General features: G+C 44.0%; 1 protein-coding gene across 5 annotated transcripts in view; it reads right to left on the bottom strand.

Moving 5' to 3' along the window:
• CSGALNACT1 (chondroitin sulfate N-acetylgalactosaminyltransferase 1) overlaps positions 1 to 19605 on the bottom strand; it is a 324526-nt gene that overhangs the window by 27667 nt on the left and 277254 nt on the right. For 4 of the 5 annotated variants that reach the window (XM_032838030.1, XM_032838031.1, XM_032838034.1 and 1 more), the window contains 2 exons: positions 17049 to 17265; positions 882 to 983 (listed from right to left, as the gene is read on the bottom strand). In XM_032838030.1, coding sequence (XP_032693921.1) covers positions 882 to 983; positions 17049 to 17265 — 319 coding nt within the window. Of the gene's footprint in view, positions 1 to 881; positions 984 to 17036; positions 17266 to 19605 lie in introns of all 5 variants that reach the window. The other variant, XM_032838035.1, reaches the window with a different exon arrangement.

The following is a 19605-nucleotide window of genomic DNA, read 5'->3' as shown; positions in this document are numbered from 1 at the left end:
GGGAGCCCCTGTTTATACTGAGACCATATGGACCTCGTGAGGCTATTTCTGCCACTGAGGACTACCGACCCCCCATCCCGCCACGCTTCACTTATGGAGAGACCACCAACCTGATTACTCAAGTGGAGGCCCGCCAACCTCCCTGGAAAACCAGAACTCGGTGGCGGGGGCACCATTCTGGCTTCCTCACTAGTAGAAAATGCCACAGATATTTATTACATCAATACTCGTTTATCTGGGGAGGGGAGAAAACCCGTCTGTGCTGCTTTCATGTATTCTCCCATTACAGCTGACATGTACACATATGTATATGTCTATACGTACAACCCAAAGTCTAAGGTTTTCGGTTAAATCACTTCTGTTCAACAGAGTGTTTCATCTAGGATCCCATCCTAGCCATCACTTCTGGCTTCCCCTAATCTTTCAAAATGCATACTGAATGAAGGTCAAAAGGATTAGACCATTTGCTAAGGGAAGGAAACCCCAGGATGGATATCGATAAGCTGGAGCTCAGTGCACAGATGCATGGTCCCTAATTCCCACTCTGGGATGCCAAGTCCCCAAACTGGCAGCACTGAGATGACACCCAGTCACGCAGAAGTCCAAAGGAGCCAGTGCCCCCCCCATCCCTGCAGCTCAGGGCCCTTCATCTCATCACTGCCAAAGCCAACAACCCGCACAGTGAGGACCAGTGTCAGCTAGGGGGCTCTCCCAGGGACGGGAGGGTGCACAATTCCCACAGAACAGCCAGCAACCAGTCCATCTCCCGGCTGACCCAGGGTGTTAAGGAAAATAAAACTGAAGCAGAAGTTCCAGTCTTGGATATAGACTCCTGATGTCAGTTGATATGACTCCTTACTACGACTCCAAGTCATACTTACTTGGAAGTGTTTTCAAGTATTCCTTTGACCTCATTCATTTCTTCCTTCCCAAAGTAAACAACGGTGAGATGAATTCTCCCATCCTGTTGGATGCACATCTCCCTAGAAAACAAAACACACGTATGTCTGGTCTGTTTTCACAGTAACAGGCAAGGTCCAAACAAACACCTGTTTTGTCAAGTACAAAATGTTCATTCGTTCGTTCGTTCTTTCTTTCTTTCGAATGCACGAGCTGGAGGAAGGAGCAAAAGAAGAGTGGGAGGCAGACTCCCCGCCGAGCAGGGAGCCCAATGTTGGGCTCTATCCCAGGACCTGGAGATCATGACCTGAGCTGAAAGCAAACGCTTAACCAACTGAGCCACCCAGGTGCCCCAGTGCAAAATGTTCTTGAAGTAAACTGAGTGAACTGCCAAAAAAGCAGAGATGGGACACCAGGACATTTCTGGTTGGTCATCACAATTACCTACATTTGTCTTTATCCTCCCAAGAAAACAATGAAATGTAAATATGCAGATCTGGTGAATGAAAACTCAGATGCACAAGGCCACGGTCCAAACCACCACAGGCTTAGCCCATGGGGCCACCTCGTGTCATGGGACCGGCACTGGGTCCTTCCCCTCTTTGCCAGAAGGAGTCTATGAAGGACAGAAGACATAAACTCCATTTGACAGATAAGAAAGCTAAAGTCCAGGGAGGGTGAGACTAGAATCCTTGTGTGTGACTTTTCCTGTGTGCCAAACACAAACAGTCTCAAAGGCTGAATGAACAAAGGCAAAAAAGACATTCTTTCATGTAGGGCTCCCCAAACCCTTCTTAACAACAAAGGGAATGACCAGGCAGAAGCCCAGTTAGGCTTTCTCACCCTTCCCATGCAGACACAATCACCTTCACGGCTTCCCCTTTATTCCTCTCTGTGACTGATTGTCCCACATGCTCTAGGGCCCCGACAGCCCTCTAAGGGACAGGCCTCCAGCTCTGGACTGGGCCAGACCCGCTTTCTCCAACAAAGCTGATTTATTTGTCCATGTCCCATGCTCTAATGGTAACACCTAAGCTAATCTGGTAAGATATTCTGCTGAGGGTTTACCACATATACACGTGTAATATGTACGTAAATTCTGTATAGATATGTGTGTATGTATGTAAATATATGTGCGTGTACATATGTGTTTGTGTGTGCACATGTGTATATACGTGTGTGTGTGTGCACAGTTTAAACAGAAGTTTTCTAGAAGCAAGTTAATGAAAGATTCTACTGGTGGGGTGACATTTTGTGATATTTTGATATTTTGCATGTCCTTCCTTTTTTTATTCCTTTTGTTTCTCCATTCATTATTTTGCTTAACTTCTGAGAAAACACACCACCACTTTCCGCAAGTCCCTGAGCTCTAACCGCAGAGGCCCATTTATTCAATGCTTTTTATAATGCCATCCAAAAGGAGAGACGACCTAGCTGGGGTCGCTGGGAGAAATCCAAAGATGTAGGAGATATGTTTCCTGTGCTCAAAAAACTTGGGAAATAAAATGAGCTCAAATAGGGTGCCTGGGTGGCTCAGTGGGTTGAGCCGCTGCCTTCGGCTTGGATCGTGATCTCGGGGTCCTGGGATCAAGTTCCACATGGGATTCTCTGCTCAGCGGGAAGCCTGCTTCCCTCTCTCTCTCTGCCTGCCTCTCTGCCTCCTTGTGATCTCTGCCTGTCAAATAATTAAAAAAAATTTTAAAAAATGAGCTCAAATAAAATCGTGACACCTTGTGGCACAGATAACAAGTACACAGAATTCAGAAAGCACAGCAAATCCTATCAGCTGGAATGGCCAGGGCCTGAAGGATGGAAAGGTGAGAAGAAGAGAGGAGGAAGAAGAGAATTCCAGATTTAATAACTATCAGGGAAGATGATATTGACCCGAGGCTAGAGGCATGCAAGAGTCATCCTGTCTTGGTTCTGAGAATCTGTTTCTCTCCCATGGAAGAAAGGTAAGGGCTGCCTCTGAAATCCAGTCTGATGGCGGACTCTGAAACTCAGTCTGATGGTGTAGCACTTAGACACAGACAAGAGACGAGGAACAGAAGCCCAGCGTGGGACAATGTGCTTCAAACCGAGAGCCCCCTCACAGACCCAGTCCTTGCAGACGGAACCATCACCCACTGACAACAAAATTCTCTGCCCATAAAAGAGCTCTTTTGCAAACCTGCCAGACAATGCTTTAACTTCCTTTGCCAGGGTAGGATAAAAGCACACACACAGCACCGAGCACCCAAAAATGGTGCTTTAAAATTGCACGTGTAGTTGGGGAAAAATGTATCCCAGAATCAGGAGAGGGTCACCGCTGAGCCTGGATAAAAAGCATTCTTGTGTTTCTAGTAACATCTTTGCTGGCATTTTAAAATCCATCCAAAGCACTTTCTGTTTTCAAGGACTAAAACAGAGATTCCTTGGACCTTCACCTATCATTCCCCAGCCGAGGTTTCCCAAAAAGGCAAAGCAGACTCGGTTCTGAGGTTCTGCTCCACGGTTCCACTCCTCATGCTCATTTCTTCCTTCTTTCCTTCAACAAACAATAACCATGCAAGCAACATACTATGTGCCAGATGCTCTCTCCAAGACCTCAACTGTTCTGCCCTTGAGAACTTCTCGGTCCACTCCACGTAACTAAAACTCCCTGAGACGCAATAAACAAATGCCCCACGAGGGAGGGAGAACAAGAACTATGGAAACACCACCACCAATCTGTCAGATGGATCTTGTGATTTTTAGTTTTCCGAACAAGTCTTACTAGACTCCATGCCCTGGAACAATGTGTATGGGAGAAGAGTGTGCATGTGGGTGACTATGCACACTGAGATGTCTGTGTTTGGGTGTGATTATGTGTGCCTGGACCCTTCGAGCTAACTTAGGTGCCCCTGAGAGCTCCTCTCACAGCAGAGCTGTGGCGAGGCACATGGAATGAATCTCAGGGCACCGCGACTTCCTAAGAACCCTTCAGGAAAGCTCTGCATTTCACATGGGTGCTTTGTATTACATTAGCTCCACAATCCTAAGTGGTCATTCTTCTGTCTCGATCTAGAACCTCAGAATTGTTTCTTCTTCACCAAGACCTCGTCTTTTTTTCCTTCTTTTTTCAATTGAAGTATAGTTAGCATACAGTGTTGTATTAATTTCAAGTGTACAATAACATAGTGATTCAGCAATTCTGTATAATACTCAGTGCTCATCATGGTAAGTGTACTTTAAAAAAAAAATTAGAGAGAGAGAGACAGGAGAGAGAAAGAGAAAGAAAGCGCAAGCACAAGTGGGGTAAGGGGCAGAGAGAGAAGCAGGCTCTCTGCTGAGCAGGAAGCCTGATGTGGGACTCAGTCTCTGGATTCTGGGGTCATGACCTGAGCCGAAGGCAGACACTTAACCGAATGAGCTACCCAGGAGCCCCGATAAGTGTACTCTTGATCCCTTCCACCTATTTCCCGCATCTCCCCCAATCTCCCCTCTGGTGACCACCAGTTTATTCTCTGTATTTAAGAGTCCACTGGGGTTCTTTTGCTTGTCTCATTTTTCTTTGTTCATTTGTTTTTGTTTCTTCCACATATGAGTGAAATCATAGGGTATTTGTCTTTCTCTGACTTATTTTCACTTAGCATTATACCCTTGAGGTCCATCCGTGTTGTTGCAAATGGCAAGATCTCACTCTTTTTTTAATGGCTGAGTGATATTCCATTTTATAAATATACCTCATCTTCTTTACCCATTCACCTTTGGATGAACATTTGGTTGCTTCCATCTTTTGGCTATCATAAATCATACTGCAATAAACATAAGGGTGCATATATCTTTTTGAATTATTGTTTTCATTTTCTTTGGGTTAATACCCAGAAGCAGAATTACCGTGTCATATGGTTAATTCTACTTTTAACTTTCAGAGGAGCCTCCATACTGTTCCCACAGTGGCTGCACCAGCTTGCATTCCCACCAACAGTGCACAAGGATTCCTTTTTTTCATACCCTCACTGATACTTACTGTTTCTTGTGTTTTTTATTCTAGTCATTCTGACAGTTGTAAGGTGATTACATCATTGAGCTTTTGATTTGCATTTCCCTAATGAGGAGTGATGCTGAACATCTTTTCAGGTGTCTGCTGTCCATCTGGATGTCTTCTTTGGAAAAAATGTCTATTCAGGTCCTCTGCCCATTTTTTTGGGTCAGGTTATTTGTTGTTTTTGTTGTTGTTGTTGTTGGTGTTTGGTGTTGAGTTGCAAAAGTTCCTTATATATTTTGGATATTAACCCCTTATCAATTATGTCTTTGACAAATATCTTCTAATAAATGAATTCAGTAAAGCTACAGGATACAAAGTTAATATACAGAAATCTGTAATAATATTATATATTATCATATATTATATATTAATATTATGAAGCAGCAGAAAGAGATATTAACAATCCCATTTCTAATTGTACCAAAAATAATTAAATACCTAGGAATAAACTTAACCAAGATGGTGAAAGAACTGTATTCCCAAAACTATAAAACACTGATGAAATAAATGGAACATGATACAAACAAATGGAGATATTCTATGCTCATTGATTGGAAGAACCACTACTCTTAAAATGTCCATACTACCCAAAGCAATCTATATATTTAATGCAATCCCTATCAAAACACCAGCAGCATTTTCCACAGCACTAGAACAAATGATATTAAAATATGGATAGAACCACATAAACAGCCAAAGCAATCTCGAGAAAGAATAACAAAGCTAGAAGTATAACAGTCCCAGATTTCAAGATATACTTCAAAGCTGTAGTAATCAGAACTGTGTGGTCCTGGCACAAAAACAGACACACGGTTCACTGAAACAGAATAGAGCCCAGAATGAACCTACAGCTACACGGTCAGTTAATCTTCAACCAAGTAGGAAAGGATGTCCAATGGAAAAAAGACACTCTCTTCAACAAATGGTGTTGGGAAAACTGGACAGCAACAGGCAGATGAATGAAACTGGACCACTGTCTTATACCATACATAAAAATAAACTCAAGGGACACCTGGGTGGCTCAGTTGGTTAAGCCACCGCCTTGGGCTCAGGTCATGATTCCAGGGTCCTGGGATCGAGTCCAGCATCAGACTCCTTGCTCGGCAGGGAGCCTGCTTCTCTCTCCGCTTCTGCCTGCCACTCTGCCTGCTTGTGCACGTGCTCTCGCGCGCTCTCTCTCTCTTTGATAAATAAAATCTTTGAAAAAAAATAATAAACTCAAAATGGATGAAAGACCTGAGGATGTGAGACCTGAAACCGTAAAACCATAAAACTCCCAGTAGAAAACATAGGTGGTAATTTCTTTGACACTGACCATAGAAATATTTTTCTAGATATGTCTCCTGAGGCAAGGGAAACAAAAGCAAAATGAAACTATTGGGACCACACCAAAATGAAAAGCTCTTGTGCAGCAAAGGAAAACATCAACAGAACAAAAAGGCAGCCCTCAAAGACCTTTTTTTTTTTTAATTTATTTGACAGAGATCACAAGTAGGCAGAGAGGCAGGCAGAGAGAGAGGGGAAGCAGGCTCCCCACTGAGCAGAGAGCCCGATATGGGGCTCGATCCCAGGACCCTGGGATCATGACCTGAGCTGAAGGCAGAGGCTTCAACCCACTGAGCCACCAGGTGCCCGAAGACCTTGTCTTTTTAAGACATTTTCTTTTTCTGGAAAACAACAGTTCCTTCTCCCTGAGGATATTGTGCCATAGAAGTATACAGGGACTGATTAAGATAAATTTTCAATCAGAAAACATGTATCACAGTCACCTGTACAGCTATATTTTTATTTCTCAAGGGGCTGAAAGCACATCATGGTCTTGGAGTTCTGTTACCCATCTGAACCACGCACTGCGGAGAGAACTACTTGATCATCATTTCCACCCTCAGTACGGTGATAAGGAAAGGAGTTCCAGTGACCTGCCCGAGCCAGGCATGCAATCCAGCCTTCCTAAGGACCAGCCTGGTGTTTAAGACCTGAGCAGGATGAAGGTTGTACTTCTGAAATCTCACAGCTTTGGTCTGACCCGTCCAGGACTCAGCCACAAAGCAGAATGGGTCTGTGGGACAGGAGACTGGAAGAAGCCTCAACAAAACTCCAAGCATAAACTGGCCACGGGAATGACTGTTCAACTTGCACGCTTGCTGGGACCAGTCAGATATGACTGAACAATCTGGTGGAAAGAGGGACAGGGGAACCCAAGGTCTATTTGGAGGAAGCGCTGTACTCCTAGGGAGAAAAATGCATCCTGAATTAGGGCTTCTCAACCTCACGCCATCGACATTTTGGACCAAAGAATTCCCTATTGTGGAAGGAGCTGTCCTGTGCATTGTAAGACATCTAGCAGCATCTCTGGCCTCTAACCACAGGGCATTGGTAGCACCCCCAAGCCCCCACCTCAGTTGTGACAATGAAAAACATCTCCAGATTTTACCGAAATGCCAGGGTAGAAAGTACTAAATAGCCCCCCTGGTCAGAACCACTCTTGTAAGGAAGAAGCAGTTTCAGTTGAACACAGGAGTTGTCAGAGGGGTGCACGGCTGTGAAAACAGTGTGTGTCCCCAGGATTTGTCCTGCTCTCCACCTGGTTTCTGTGGACTCCCAGGTAAGTCCCACAGAGAGATGGGAGTTGCAGAAAATGCCAAAAGGCCCTCTTTACAGAAAATACGATTATGAGTCCTCCAGCAAGGACTCCTGGGGAATTAATGTGGCAGTGTTGGCACAGTGGTGGCTGCACCAGCAACCTCTGTGGCATTAACAAGTGTCAACAACTTTGGCTGTTGTCAGAAGCCGTGCACTGGGATCACAGAGCCGACGCCTGAACGGTCTGGAAGCTGCAATTGTATTTGAGCATATGCGAAACATCCCTGCAGATTCCCAGAAAGCCTGGGAGGGCACAAGAGGCTGGACATCTTACCACAGAAGGTGACAGAGAGAGAGAAGGAAAATTGAGTTTTTATATAATTAGGTGTAGTTGTTTTTAAAACCTCGGGCTAAGTGGCCTGTGGAAACAGGGATTCAAGAATATTCACTGAGTGACTTTGTGGTGCAATGCACTATTCTCAGTGGAATGAGATTTTAAAATGTAATCTTTTATGGTGCCTTGCAGGGGGACCAACCACCCAGGTGTGCCTGGGATTCTCCAGGTTTTAGCACTTATGTCCTGGCAAATGCCTCTGTCCCAAGCAAAATGGTACAACTGGTCACCCTACCTGCCTCAGCGACCTTCCAGTGTCTTGGAAGGAAGGGATGCTATCAAGTGTGAGGCGGGATGGCTAATGAGTATGAGGCAGGATGGTATGGAGGTATAAGGAGCCAAGGGACTGAGAAGAATGTGATTAATTTCTTTTGGGGACTGGAGAAGGGGTCTCAAGGAAGAGGGGGAATTTAAGGTGAGTCCTGACAGGCTCCACGCAGGTGGAGAGGAGGAGAGAAAGGGTTTTCTTGGTTCAGGAGGCACAGGTGCAAAGAAATTATATCACTATTCTTTTCTAAGTCAGTTTTCTACTCAAATATATCAAGTATGAAAAGAAAATCTATGATTTACCTTTAATTATGTCCTGTGCAAATGAGATAATAAATACATAACAGTTCATTAGTCTCCAAATGCTACCTATGGTCTGCACAGCCAACGGGAAGAAACTGCTTAGCCAAAAGGCATTGGAAAAAAGGACTAAGTACTACCCTGAAGAGGGAAGAGACAGTAACTGGGCTTCCTGAAATCTGGCTTTAAAAAAATAATATTCTTCTTTTGGTTTGGTGGGTCTTCTCCCCACCCCATATGCCAAGCTACATTAATACACAATTCCTGGATTCCATTTTTTGAATAGTCTGGTCAGTGTTAAAGAAATAAGCCTTATTTTTGAGTCTCAACCAAGCAATCAGGACCCACTTTCTTATTTGCCCATTTCAGAAGAGCAAATGGAATTGTTTCCTACTGACCATTTTCTACTCTTGGGTAGATGTTTTCACATATTCTGTGGCTCAAATGAAATAAGAAACAACTTCAATTAGGTCCCAAAATAGAAACTTTTCTCCAAATAAGGTGAATGTTGTAAATTAAAGCTTCTCCAACACATGAACCGTAAAACTTTCCTGGGTGCAACACTGGTGTATGAAGAGAGAAAGGGCCTGCAGGAGAGGCAGAGGAAGTGGGAGGAAGGATGATACCGTAATGGAAACTACATTAGTTTTCCTTCTGAACAATAAAGAAGATAAGGGACCTATCAACCACAATCAGCAATGTTATGATGACCAGAAGCCTTCCTGTTACACTCTAAATTATACCAGCTTAGCTAGCCCTACCCTCAAGGCTCATTTTGGCCTGGAAAGTCTACACTCATTGTTTTTTAAAGATCCAGAAATCTCCAGAAACAACCTCACAGTTCTAGGCAGAAAACGGATTAAAATACCACTACAGAAAATTGAAGTAAATAATTTCCCTGATACTGCCTGAAAATATCATAAATGCTTTGAGAGGGATGAGAGAAGAGTCAGAAGAGGGAAAGAAAGTACGTTAAAACAAAATTAACTACCAAAGTCTGAGGAGAATCATAGCAACATGAAAAAGGGTTCTCAGACCAGCTGGAAGTAGTCAAAATAAAAATCAAGCAAACTTGAACTGGGAAAGATTTTTAGAAATCATAAAAAAATCATTTGCATAAAAATCTCCCCCCCCAAAGGCTCAGAGATAAGGATACAAAGACAATCTATAGCTTTGTTATTATGAGTTTCTTCCTGCTATCACAAACTACACCTTGAAATAACTCAGCTTGAGATCTATAACCCAGAAGACAAAAGAAACTAAAGAGCCACAAAGCAAATGCTAGAATAGTTTCAAAGGCAAATCAGGTGATTTAAAAAAAAAAGAAGGAGAAGAGCAGGAGGAGGTAGTTAAAGTTAATACACTGTTGGGCAAAGGGGAAACGTGAAAACATGGCTACAAGTGAAGCAAGTTCTCCTAGATACACTCCCTCTATTTCGATAAGGGGTCCTTATCGATGAAGTCCCCCAGACTCCAAGGGAGTCACGTGGGGCATTAATGATGGAGTTCTCCAGACCCCAAGGGAGTCATGTGGGGCATTCATGGGACAGGAAACAGCACCTGGAGCCTGTGAAGATCCCTCCCAGGCCAGGACTATGACAACAGCAACAGAGAACCAACCAGCCGTAGTAAGAAGCCATCTCATCTCCATGAACAATGGCGCCACAAAGCAGCCCCAGTAGCCAGATCAGAGTGGTCCATGTTGCTCCTTCCAGCTGCATTCTACTCAAAGAGATGACAATACTGGAGCTTTAGCTTTGTAATTTCTTGTAAATCCCAGGAATAGCTCTCATTTAATACTTACCACCTCTTCAATAAAGGCCTTTAGGGTCTAGTGCCAGGAGAAAGCTTTTCACCCCCAACAAATAGCAGCCATCTTTTCATTAACTACTGAGGGCTGAAGTAAACTAGACTTAGCTTCCCCCTTGTCCCTTTGTCTGACAGAAAGTTCAGAGCCGGCATTTTTGACAATCTGCAACTCTTTCCCCTAGTCCTGGGTTCCAGGCACACCTATCTTCCATCCCGCATTGTTATTCAGTCTTTGTTAATGACCTCTATAAAAATGGTTTTATTAAATTGGTAATTTTTGTAAACACAAATAGTTTTTAGAATTAGTTGACATGACTCAAATAATAATGAGGGTAAAATAGTAATGGGAATAAATATTTTAGTCCATATGCTCCATGCACCCAGGAATGATTTTGTCCCGAAGGCCCATCCCCAACACAGTTCTGCAACATGCAAACTTGGTCTTTGGTTCCCAGCTCGTTGCACCCGATGCCTGGCCTTCACCTCAAGTAAGCTGATTTCTCAGACCCAGTCTTCCCTAAGGGCCATTCTCTCTGGGTGAATTCTGGGTTCTATATCCATTTCTTCTGTCTACGAAGGCGTCTTTTTTTATAATTCTTAGCCATCTGGCTCTTTTCTAGGTGAATAGTTAGCAAACTGATGCTGAAGTGAGAAACAAAACAAAACCCTAAATCTATCGGTAATAACCAGTGTCAGAGCTACAAGGGGACCCATCTGGACCAGCACTTTGATTTTACAGAAGATAGTAAAGCCAGATATATAAAGCTACTTGTACAAGATTCTTCATTCAAATGGTGTCAGAACAAAGGGTATCTACATTTTAAAAGACATGCCATGGAAAGTAATGTTTTAAATACATTAATCTCACAATGATCTTTGCAAACCCTGTACCAAAAATAGTGGCAAATGGCAAGTCTCGCTACTAATCAATGACCAATGAACGGGACGTAATCTCCATACGGGTGACAAGAAGACAGTGGAAGAAACTGAAGATTTGATGTTCCTGTCCTGTGGCTCCTGGCTCCTGGCTCCAGCCACTCTCTCCAGAAGAGCTGGAGTGGCAGCCAGATGGGGAGAAGGTGGCCAAGGGTAACAGCTGGTCCAGGGAGGGACGGGGCCCAAATCCCAATTCAGGATCTCTGTGAAGGAAGAGCCACAGTGGCATACACGGTCTCTCCACCTCGCATGGAAAGTAGAGAAGGACAGTAGGACCATCTTCATCATACTTTGTGAACTAACCCCTGCAAAAAAGGTGAGGTGGGCAGAAAGCAAAGGAAAAGAGGACTATAGTCATGATCCTTCCTATAAGCAGAAAAAGAAGGGATGGGAGATGCTGACAGTCAGATGAAACATCTTTTATACACCCTCCACCACACACACACACACACACACACACACACACACAGAGCCAATCATAAACAGAAGGTGCAAACTTTATCTTCTTTCCTCTTTCTGATTTATGGGAGTGGAAAGAGCTACTGAAGACAACAGGTGGAGATAAGAAGGAAACTCATGGGGCTGATGATCCAGGCCCCTTTGAGGTCCCATTATGAGAGCCAAATCATCGTCGCCTGAGGACAAAGATCCATCCACCACTAGACAGAGTGAGCCTAGCATAGCTCACACCCACCCCAGGACACAGAAGAGCCACGGGATTTGGAAACCTCCAACAAAGGCCGCACAAAGCCTCCACTGAGTTTTCTCTCCTCCCCCTGTTCTTGGAGGCTACAAATAAAGTGAATAGAAAAATAAATACCCTGCTCTCAGAATACAGCCAGGAGAGGGACTCAAATAGTTCTCCATCAAGACGGGGAGGTAGCCAAGGAGAACCGCCCCCCACCACATGGTCACAGCAAACAGTCCAGGTGGCCCTCTGCATGCCAGGCAGGAGGAAGGTGAAAGGCCACCTCCCAGCAACCATGTTTCAAGAATAGTATCAAAATTAAAGGAAGAAAGAAAGAGAGACACAAGAAAGCAATAGCGTTCAAAAAGCAAATGAAAAACCTAGTCTAAAAGAAAATACAATTCAAACAGGAGAAAATATCTTACGCGTTTCACAGTTTCTTAAATAAAAATGTGAATTCAATAAAAAAAAGTTCAAAGAAGAAACGATAAAAACAACAGATTAAAAGGTGCATTCTGTGCTGAGAAAATAAGGTGGCAGCCCAAACACACAAAAGTAATAAATTAAACATAGCGAGGGACAGAATGGATGCATCTGAGAATCAAATTGCTCATCTCGAGGAAAGCCTTATGTGAAAGCAGCTAAAAGACAGAGGTATTAAGAAATAGAAACTAATACAGAATTAAACACCAAAAAATTTTCCTGATATGAAAAAAATCCATAAAATGACAAAACTCAAGTACAGGAAAACTTGAGTTAGAAAAAAACACTGAGATGAGACATATCCTCATGAAGCTATTATGATTCAAGTATCAAGAAGGAATTCTTCAGGCACTCGGACAAAAGTAAGTCATTCTCAGGAGAGATGAAATAAAGTTGTCCCGACATTTCTCTGTGGGATCATCAGATGCCAAAAGAATGTCTACAAACTCCAGAGGAAAGAAAGTGTGTCCCAAGAATTTTAAGTCCAACCAAGTTATCCTTAAACTGAAATGACCGTAAGTAGACATTCCACTCAGCACTTAGGACACTTTTTGAAAAAATGTCTCGCCCATGAAATCTAGCCAACCAAGACCTCGGGACTGCAGCTGCTGTTGTCAGAGGGCTGCTGATGGGTCCACACAGGCTCTGCGACTGCAAAACAGAACACAAAGGCTGCCACCCCCGACAAGGTGAAAATAACATATGGCCAGCACTGGAAGAAGATATGTAGGAAAGGGAGAAAGTAGGACTGTGCTGATTTCCTCTACTTATGGTGATTTTTCAGTCAACCCCTTCTAAAGTTAGAATATGCAACAAAAATATATAATAATTCCAATCTTTTCTGTTTTGCAAAATCTTTTTTCTCTCTTTTTTAAATTTTAGAGGGATCTCAGTGGTGCCTGCGTGGCTCAGTTGGTTAAGCGTCCAACTCTTGGTTTAGGCTCAGTTGGTGATCTCAGGGTCGTGAGCTCGATACCCCCATGGGGCTCCATGGAGGGCGTGGAGCCTGCTTAAGATTTTCTCTCTCACTCTCCCTCTGCTATCTCCTCCATTCTCTCTCTCTCAAAAAAAAAAAAAAAAGTAATTTTAGAGGGATCTCTTCAGAGCTAATAATATCTCTCACAGCAGAGAAACACTTTCTTAAAGATCAGCAATTCCTTCAGATTATATCTCAGATTCTGAATTTATACTTTGGATTCCCTTCTATAAATTGAGTCAGGCAAAATGCAATTCTTTAATTAAAAACAGAATATATAGCACATCTCATGCTGTATTAAATTATTTCTAGCTAACAAGTTATTCTTCTATCCGTATATATGCAAATAAAAGTACCTACAATAGAGTTCAATCAATGTTAAAAATGGTTAATTTGGGGAGGCAGGGCCAGGAGTGGATTTTTAAATAATTCATTACTTGTGTTTTATATTATTTAAATATCTCATAATAGCTATATATCACTTTTACAAACTAAAAATCCATTTTTTAAAGATTTTTGTTTATTATTTATTTGACAGTGAGACAGAGAGAGAGGGACTACAAGCAGGGGGAGTGGAAGAGGGAGAAGCAGGCTTCCTGCCAAGCAGGGAGCCTGATGTAGGACTCGATCCCAGAACCCTGGGATCAAGACCTGAGGCAAAGGCAGACCCTTAAGGACTGAGCCACCCCGGTGCCCCAAAACCATGTTTAAATTATAACAGCCAAAAAAAAATTTTGTTGAATTTTTAAACAAAACATCAAACACATGGTAACGGCACAAAAATTTATAAAACAGAATTCAAGGGAAGAAAACAAGTCACTCATAATGCCATCTTCAGATCCAGCCAGAGTTAATAATCTGCTAATCTTATGATAGAAGGGATTTCATAAAGACATTAAATATTTAATAAATAGCTCCTTATATTTTTCCAATACTCTAATGTTTGTATTACTTCTATTTAAATATTTAACTGACCAGCGTTTACATACCAGAGTTTTGGTATGCAGTAAGAATTAAATATTTTCTGCTATGTTTGATTAGTTGTCCTAAAGCCATACACTGAACAATCCGTTCTCTGCTGGCTGATTTGAAATGGCACCTATACCTAAGTTCTGACACAGAATCAAATACTCTCAGGTTTGAGTAGCCTTCCTTATCTCATTTTTTTTCAGAGACCTAACACATCCAGAAACCCCTAGAGGACAGAGCAAACTCCCCACTCAGCTTCCTCTGCCCTGGGAAGCCTTTCTCATGGCCCACTGCCCCTTGTCTCTATTTCTGCTGCAGCTCCTAGCTCCCTTTGAGTGGCTTCTGGTCCGCATGAAGCAGGCACCAGCAACTCATCTCCCTACCCCAGCATCTGGTTGAGTGTCTGGCACACACAGGCCTTCCAAATATCCTCCCCAAGCCCTAAGCCTTCCCACCCACCTGCTCCTGCCTCTGTGCCACAGCGGGCATTTTATTTGTTTTTAAAACATTAACTAGAATTATAACTCATTTCCCTGTCTCAATTCTGGAGACTGGCAATCTAGTCATTTTACCTTTTTCAACAATATTTCCCTCCTAGTTTCAGTCCTGCCGCTAAATACTTGGAATCCTCGTGACACGAAGGCCAGATCCGGTCCTGTATAACCAAGAGAATCCTGCGGCTCCGGGCCTGGAGTCCTACACAGAGAATGGGGCAGATGTGGCTTTAGTGTGAATGCCGCCTTGCTAAGCCCAGCACACTCTGTGATGGGCCTTGAGGATGGGCAGCCGCAGATCTCGGGGCCCTTCACCTGGCACGCTCTGGGCAGCTTCCCAGCCAGAGAAATTTATTACCAACTTTTCCTAGAAATGGGCACACCAGCCGCCGGAAGCAATGACTGGACTTAATGTCTAGCACCAACCACGGGTTTAGTCCTTCTCGGGAAATAATGCTGAATCAACCGGCAGCCCTCTGACGTCCCAAGGAGAAGACAGGGGGCACAGAAACACCAAAGGAAGGCTGCCAGAAGCGAAGCTCCACATTCACTTCACTACTGGAGCCAGAGGGCACTGCCAACGCTCAGGGGATGGGGCCCACGGGGTCTCTACAAATTAGGAACAGATGACAAGATCGGCCCACCGTCCCTCTGCATGGTGGCACTACTGAAGGCACAACTCCTGAACCTGGAAAAGAAAGACAGTGGGCCTTGTGACAGCTGTCTTGAAAGATGTGAAAGTCTCTGATATCTAAGAGGAAATGGATTTGTTCAGCCATTTCCTCAGAGACTAGAACTAGACCCGCTGGGTAGAAATCACAGGAAGGCAGATGGCAGGTCCAAATAATGGCGAGCTTCCTACTGGGAGCTGCTCAACTCAGAGCAGCCTGCCCGAGGATGGAAGCGTGTGCACGTACATACGCACATGTGCACATACACACAGACACACACGCTACACAGAGGACCAAATGGTGGGGATGCTCTGGAGGCATTCTGAACTAAGGGAGGACTCGACCAGGTGGCCTCCAAAGGCCTCTTTTAAGACTATGGGATTCTGACCATAAAACTTATTTAGATAAGGGTTAGCCTTCAAATGTAAAAATTTTTAAAAGACTGCATTCGTTATCGAGAATTTTGAGAAGTATCAACCATACCCTTACACAGAAGATTACTGGCTTTTAATAATGTGAATTTAATGATAAAAAATTAAAAGTAAGTTGGAGGGGCACCTGGGTGGCTCAGTTGGTTAAAGGTCTGGCTCTTGAATGATGTCAGGGTTGTGAGATGGAGCCCACCACTGGGCTCCCCCTAGACATGGAGCCTGCTTAAGATTCTCTCTTCCTCTCCCTCTGCCCCTCCCCCTTCTCTCTCTCTAAAAAAATAAATAAATGAATAAAAATAAGGAACTGCTCCTTCTCCAAGGAACTGCTCCTTCTCCATCTCCTTCTGCCCCTCCCCACCGTTCATGCTCACTCCCTCTCTCTCAAGTAAATAAAATCTTTAAAAAATTAATAAATAAAAATAAGTTTATTTATAAGATATTCCAAGAATTATCATTAGACACATATAACTTTCATCTATCCAATAAGCTAGCTGGGTAAGTTAGCTAATACAGGTGAACCAATATATGAATGTTAGCCATGATAGCTTACAAGAACCAACACTGCACAATAAAGAGCTTCAAGACACGTATGTAAAAACTACATTACTGCCTCTAAAAACCAATCCCTGCTTACTCTTCCTGAGTAGCTACAAAAGTGAGTGCTTGGAAACTTCTGGGTATAATTCTAAATTTAATCTCTAAGGAGATATAGATTAGAATTAAAAAATGGATTCTGATTCAGTCCATCCCAGGCGCTGCAGGCCCCCGTCCTTCGAGTGTCTGGTAGAAGCCTCATTCCACTGATGAGACAGTGTGGCCCGTGTCGTCCCCAGACCTGAGCCCAGACTCAAGCTAGACCTGGACACAGGAGGCATTAGGTCATCTCTGCAGGTCCTGATGAAAAGCCACCCCTCAGAATTTCCCCTTCCGAAGGTAAACCTGCTTGCCTGGCAGTTTTCTAATTGCTTTAGGGAAAGGCAAATGCAAATGGTAAACTTGACATGAAGAAAACAGCTGAACAAGAAGAGAAAGGGGCCTTTGTACGTGGCCTAGGGAAACGAGGGAGATGGCGGGAAATGATACCGGTATTTTAAAGCCTGCTCCACAGAGGAAGGTAAGCACGTACGAACAAGCAAACCTGAAATTCTGCATAAACTGCCGGAACTTGTCTACCCGCTTTGCCAGTGGCACGATAACGTTGATGAGTGCGTTGGCCATGTTGAGCTTTTCTTGTTTTACTTTCATGATGGGGCCAAACGGTCGAAACAAGACGAGTCGTCTGAATTCGTGCTTCTGCTCCCCTTTGAATGTGAGCTCATACAGAGTGCCTTTATCCTTCTCTGTGCGGTAGATCCCTGTCAATGTAGACACAGAGACAGTGTTAAAAATTAACTGTGGCTGCTGAGTATTTTTTTAATACCTGAGATCTAGCACAAAATGCCTTTTAAAACATTAAGATTAAATCTCTACATGTAATAAGTATGAGAAAGCCCACATTTAAAATCCTCAAAGAAAATCAAAATACCATCAATTTAAAAAATCATGTTTTGAAGACTTCCTATAAACACAGAAAGAAGTCTGTAATGTTGGATACAAAACTGTATTTATATTGTACATAGGCATTCAAAAAAGGATGGTAAGGAAATATGCCAAAATAAAACTGGCTACGATGAGGACTGGGGTTGTGCAGTTGTTTTTTTTTCCTTTTCCGCTATTATCCACACTTCCTACAGTACGATTAGATAAATACTATAGTTATTGTACTTACTTAATTGTAAAAGAATGTTAAAATTATCTCTTAGAAATCACAGCTATTTCACATGGACTGACCATAGCGACCCATTCGAGGAATTTCAGGGTGGCCCTCTGGAAGCTTCTGGAAGTGTTAAAGGGCACAACACATAAAATATCCAGCACAGTGGCAGGTGCATGTCTTCTTTAATTCCATATTGTCCTTCCTACCGCTACCTACCTCTGAGAAGCAGCACAGCTCAGGGCTCCCAGGCCAGACTACCTGGGATATCTATTTAAGGCCCCCCAGACTGTGCTCCACCACACGTCACCAGTACTGAAATGCCAGTCACGCCTGTCAGGTTGAAGTTGTGACCTGCCAACTCTCAGGATGAGCCTCCCAAGGGCCCAACCCAACAGAAATTTTATATCAAATAAGCAAACAATTCCCAGTGCCTAGGTTCCCACTGCCTTCCCCTTATCGCTGGTATTGTGGGTGTTCTTTTCTACAGTCAGAAAAAACTCCTGGAAGAATCCAACAAATCTCCAGACAAGCTCCTTCATCTTTTACCTCTGACTTGCCATGTTTTCTATTGCAACCCTCTTCCCCCCTCCTGATCCCCACATTAGCTGGCAAGCACCCCTGTCTTGGAGTCGCTTCGAAAGTGCATCTCCAGGGAAGTGCCCGCCCACGGGAGGTACAGTTCTCAGGGCCCCAACACACGGCACTCCTCTCCTCCTCACGCCTTCTGCTTCTGCGGGCACTCCAGGTCTCCTTCACAAACACCGCCAGGCTCTCTGCTCCACTCTGCACCATACAGGAGCATTTCATGCTCACAGCCTGCTTCACGGCCTCTCTGATCCTCTTCAGAGTTTGGATCTCCTTCAGGAGCCCGAGGGAGGAGTCTGGTACCGTGGATTCACAAGGCAGTCTCGTTCCTCACAGCTGTCCCAAGGGCCTGGCTCGAGAATTGAACTGCGCAATGCACTGGCAGCCAGCACAGTGATTCAAGGCCTCAAGCTCATAGTGACAAGGCCTGAGGTCTCTTCTGAAGCCTCCGTCGATCCCTGGGGTAACCACTGCTCAACGGCCCTCAGAACCACGGAAGCCAAAAAAGGTTGTGCTGCATTCATATTGGAACAGAATTCAGAGTCCCTGCGGGGGCCATTCATGGAAGAAAAAAGAAAGTTCACATCTTAGGAAGCTCAAAGGACTTCATTGAAAATGGGAAGTGGTTCCCTTCGAAGTCTGTTAGTTCTTTTGGGCAATTAGTACTCACTGAGGAAAGAGGCTCTGGGCCACCTCTCACGCTGTCTGCAGCAGCTGGGGACACCACCAACTTCCAGGGTCCAAATAAGGCTGGATGAGGGAGGAAGGAGTCGCTTCTGCTAACAGAGGCTGCACAGCGGAGAGCGGCCTGCCAGGGGCCGGTGGCTGGGCCTTGTCAAGCTCCTGGTGTCTGGTGTCAGCAAGCAAACCTTCTCCACACAGCAGTCAATGTGGGAAAGGCTGCTGACAGTTTCATGGGCAGATAAAAACTATGTAGGCCGGAGAGTGTTTTTTTTAACTGAGTCATTTTCTTTCTCAGCACCAGGCTAAGAATCATTAACTTTTAAAAATCTGAATCCACAGATTTGAAAATATAGGTAGAAAGATACACAAACCCATATGAAGAGATGGGCATCTACTCAGAGAAAGCCCAGGGAATGTGAGAATTCTCAACACGGTGATCCTCGCAAGCATGCCGAGGAGCTGCCTCTGTGGTCAGCCCACCGGGACAGGCGGCAGCTGTGGTCGTGGTCTCCAGTCGTGGCATCAATCCCTGCGGAGGCCACTGCGCCCAGGCCGAGCTTGCACACCACAATATCGGCTGCTTTTTCACCATCTTCCACATCCCATGCCTCGAAATAGTTATTGCATCAACATTTTAGCATATTTCCCCATACTCTACCTAATTAAGTTA

The sequence above is a fragment of the Lontra canadensis genome, unplaced genomic scaffold (genome assembly GCF_010015895.1).
Source record: "Lontra canadensis isolate GAN:19392208 unplaced genomic scaffold, GSC_riverotter_1.0 scaffold101, whole genome shotgun sequence".
In the NCBI taxonomy this organism is placed as follows: domain Eukaryota; kingdom Metazoa; phylum Chordata; class Mammalia; order Carnivora; family Mustelidae; genus Lontra; species Lontra canadensis.
Note: the sequence above shows the minus strand (reverse complement) of the source record. Positions and strands in the feature narration are given on the sequence as shown.